The sequence below is a fragment of the Halyomorpha halys genome, unplaced genomic scaffold (genome assembly GCF_000696795.3).
Source record: "Halyomorpha halys isolate HHAL.00 unplaced genomic scaffold, Hhal_1.1 Scaffold506.1, whole genome shotgun sequence".
Lineage (NCBI taxonomy): Eukaryota > Metazoa > Arthropoda > Insecta > Hemiptera > Pentatomidae > Halyomorpha > Halyomorpha halys.
Window position 1 is genome coordinate 43720 of NW_027108424.1, and position 4716 is coordinate 48435.

General features: G+C 32.5%; 1 protein-coding gene across 1 annotated transcript in view; it reads right to left on the reverse strand.

The window, feature by feature from the left end:
• The window catches only part of LOC136795612 (1-acyl-sn-glycerol-3-phosphate acyltransferase alpha-like), a 31982-nt gene that overhangs the window by 15906 nt on the left and 11360 nt on the right, over positions 1 to 4716 (reverse strand). Inside the window, exons 3-4 of the mRNA XM_067046756.1 lie at positions 3974 to 4107; positions 46 to 227 (exon numbers count right to left, since the gene is read on the reverse strand). Of these exons, the coding sequence (XP_066902857.1) occupies positions 46 to 227; positions 3974 to 4107 (316 nt within the window). The remainder of the gene's footprint in view (positions 1 to 45; positions 228 to 3973; positions 4108 to 4716) is intronic.

The following is a 4716-nucleotide window of genomic DNA, read 5'->3' on the forward strand; positions in this document are numbered from 1 at the left end:
TATATATATATAAGTGTGAGTGTATGTGTGTGTGTTTCTATTTACTTTTTGGTGAAGCATTTGGTGAACACTAGCTTCAATTTTATCGAAGGCTGACTTTGGATCCAGTCTGTCGATGAATACTAATCCTCCTAGCCACAAAAGTGGTCCCAATGGAATGTAATACAACAATTCTTTTTTACAAATGGCTGAAAGTTTATCCAACTTATCCCAAACAGTGGCCATACCTGTAATAAGAAATTTTAAATTAACATAAATTAAATTATAGAAGTATTCATTAACATTAAGATAGCTTTAGTTAGAGTTCTAATAGACATCTGTAAGTCGAACGTTCTTTTCTATAAATGAATTCACTAACTAATGATTTTTCTGGGCATTTTATATGAAATGTTGTATTTTAAAAAGCTAAATCTCGGGAACTACAAAACGTAGCTATTAGAGCTTATATTTCAGTAAATTTACTTTTCTTTAAATGATCTTCTAGTGTTGTTGGTAGTTTTGAAGATATAGAGCTCCGAATAAAAATTTATTATTATTTTTTTAGCCTTTTTTTAAAAACAGCTACCATTTTTTATTCCCCCTACCTATACTTGGCAGACTCATCAGTTTTGACTAGTTATTATACCTAGAATTCATTAAATTAATCAAACATTAGGGTGAAATAACTGCCTTTTCTCTACTTTTGGGCTGTTGTACTATTACAATCTACTTCATACTGTTAACTATCATATTACTATCTATATATAACAAGTATAAATCAATATATTTTAGCAAATATTATAAAAATTATTACTCCAAAGAAGATAAACGTTATAAACTACATCATAGTTCATTAAACTATCTTTAATTTGAGTGCTACTAGATATCTGTACGTTGAACGGTTTTTGTGATGAAGCTCTACAAAGTGAGGCGAAACGTCAGTAAATTAATAGTTGTAAACTATTTTTTGTTTCTTTTTGACAACATCAACTAATACCTCCTTCATAGTTTTAACACGCTTAATGTTATTATTATAGGATCGGGGGCAGCCAAATATGAAGGGCATGTTGTATGTTAATTGCATAGGAGCTCTAGGTGGATTATCAAGGCAGCTTATTTTGTAACCTTGTAATATTTACGAGGTAATAAAATCTCCAGCAGCTTCGTCACATCATCTTTCCTCCACTTGTTCCTTTTTTCTCTCCAATTTTTTTTTCTATTACTCTATTACTATTATACATGTAACACATTGTTTTAAACAAAACAATAAGACCAAAACCAACTATGAGCAACCAACCTATTAAAATGACAAAAATGGATTTCAGCTGATCTGTTGCGTGACTTCGTTCTCCATTTAACAGACTCTTAACCATATTACGTATATTTTAACATGTTAAAGCGTGTTAAATGAAAAAAGTTATGTTAAATGGAGAAATATTTCATTCTTTTACCATGCTAAAACGATATAACATATAACAAAGTTGAGAGTCTGTTACTAGGTCTGCTAAATTGAGAATGACGTCATGCAACAGACCAGCTGAAATACACTGATGTCATTTTGATAGGTTGTTGCTCATAGTTGCTTTTGGTCGTATTGTTTTGTTTAAAACAATATGTTGCATGAATAATAGTAATAAAGTAATTGAAAAAAAAAAACTTGGAGAGAAAAAAGGAACAAATGAGGTGAAGGAAAGATGATGTGACGAAGCTGCTGGAGATTTTATTACCTCGTAAATATTACAAGGTAACAAATAAGTCCGCTTAGAGCTCCTATGCAATTAATATACAACATGCCCTTTATATTAGGGTGCTCCCGATCCTATAATAATAACATTAAGCGTGTTAAAACTATGAAGGAGATGTTCGTGGATGTGGTACTACTATTAATTTACTGACGTTTCGCCTCACTTTATAGAGCTTCATCAGAAAAACCGTTCTTTGTACAGATGTTTACTAGCTCATCACCGATTTGTTTGTTATCGTCTTAGGTTACTACTTGCTTGTAGTTTGTGTATTGATAGTATTAGTATTGTTTGGGGTGTTTTTAAAAGTAATAAAACAATGAATTATAATAATAATAATTTAATGACAGTTGTCAATTAGCTCATCTTGATTCTCATCCTCACAAGTTAGAAGATCAACAAGACACTCAGTGGCAAAACTTTCTTAAAACTTCAACTTGATTCACTATATGTATATATAGTGATATATACATATAGTGATATATATATAGTGATATATAGTGTGTATATATATCACGACAAGTTCTTGGGCGGACAGTCTGTCGGTATTTTAGTAATTATTCTTTTTCTTTTTTTTTTATTATTATTGCCATAACCTAAAGAACATAGCTGCAACTCAGGTTGCTACTAGGGATGCGACATCGATAAAAAAACATCGATGAATTAAAACATCGATGTTCAATACTAAAACATCGATGTGTTTTTTTTTTAACCATTTCTGTAACATAAAGTCTGTTCTAAAGACTACGCATGCTCCGGCAAGTCACAAGTGCTTTTTCAATCAACCAATAGGACATGAAATCCAAAAAACCTCAATGTTTTAAAATATAGTTGCTTACAATACATTACCCAAAAAACATCCATGTTTTTGAACAACTATTTTAGAAACATAAGGTCTGATCCAACGATCCCGCGTGCTACGGCCTGTCAGAAGTAGGTTTTGGAACTATGAGTCCGACATCGACAGCAAAAAACATTGATATTTTTAAAATATCATTGCTTACAATACATTACCCAAAATACATCGATGTTTTTGAAGATCCATTTGAAGAACATAAGGTCTGTTCCAACGATCACGCATTCTACAGCCTGTCAGAAGTGGTTTTAGAAACTTACAATCCAATATCGACTACAAAAAACATCGATGTTCTAAAATATCGTTCCTTACAATACATTACTCAAAATACATCGATGTTTCTGAACAACTATTTCAGAAACATAAGGTCTGTTCCAACAATCCCGCGTCCTACGGCCTGTAAGAAGTGCTTTTTGAATCAAAGAATCCGACATCGACTACAAAAAACATCGATGTTTTAATATATCGTTCCTTACAATACATTACCTAAAATACATCGATGTTTTTCGACAACTATTTCAGAAACATGAGGACTGTTCAGCGATCCCGCGTCCTAAGGCCTGTAAGAAGTGCTGTTTGAAACAAAGAATCCTATATCAACTACAAAAAACATCGATGTTTTAAAATATCGTTACTTACAATACATTACCCAAAAAACATCGATGTTTTTGAACAACCATTTGAATAACATAAGGTCTGTTCCAACGATCCCGCGTCCTAAGGCCTGTAAGAAGTGCTTTTTGAAACAAAAAGACTATACGTCGTCGTTGGAACAGACCTTATGTTTCTGAAATAGTTCTGAAAAACCATCGATGTATTTTGAGTAATGTATTGTAAGAAATGATATTTTAAAACATCAATGATTTTTGTAGTCGATATAGGATTCTTAGTTTCAAAAACCACTTCTTACAGGGCGTAGAATGCGTGATCTTTGGAGTTGTTTTTCTAGTCGTAATTTATCTCTATCGTGTCGTTAGCGTGAAGGTTGGAAGTACTTTTTTATTCGACCACATAGTTGATAGGAATCTATTTATACTGTAAATTTTTAGTTTTCATTTAGTTACTTTTGGAAAAAAAATGAAAAATTGGGACAAAACAGCGATGTTTAGAAAACATCGATGTTTTGGGTAAAACATCGATGTTTTCAAAACATCGACACCGATGTCGCATCCCTAGTTGCTACAGGCTAAAAGTTTTGTGAATCGAGCTACCTTTTCTTTCGCGCCAGCCTTTTTGATATCACTTTTTATTACGGTTTATAATTTTTTTTTTCTCTTGTCCTGGACCTTACAACGGAATTATCATTTGGAGAATTTATCTAACCAGAGAGCATTCACCCTTTTTGGACAATCTTTATTATTAAACTTCACAAAAATTATTTTGTTCATATATTTACCCATTACGTCCATAACACTTTGGTGATTAGTAACAAGGACTGCTCCTCTGTCTTCCTTCAATATGTCTTCTCCTCTTAGGGACCATTCGATTCCTAATATTTTCGTGTAATGTTTTAAATATTTACATCCAACTCTATAATGATAAGAATAATTAGTTTTGTGTTAAGTTGATCAATAATTAAAATTTGTAAAAATTGAAGAAATTGTGACAAAATATATGTAACGTTTGTCAAGTAAGTGTTGTAGCAATCGGAATCTACGAGTTACATAACATAAAAAATCAGTGAAGACTAAAATGACTTTATTCTAACATATTTACAAGAACTACACGTAACTGTTACTCAGTCTCTATCTTCTAACTTCTCTTACTTAGCTATCTAGTCTAGGAAATATATATGAACACTTGGGAAAAGGGGGTAGGAAAAATAACGAAATAGAAGAAGGGGTTTTGACCAATCGGATAATTTTAAGAGATTATGTTTGGAAGGGGGGAAAAGGCGTGGCGAGAAGTTGGGAGGTCTGATTCCTAAGAAAGACGCCATGACCTAAGACTTGTGTGCACTGACTTACATATGTTAACCATAAAATATTTTTACTGATCCAAGTCCATTGTGAGATGACAGCATGTACCTGCCTAAGTGTCAGCCCTTGCTATTGATATAGGATACGTTATATACACTACGATAATCAGACCAATTTGGACATATGGAATTGAGCTCTGGGGCTCTACCAAGCCATCAAA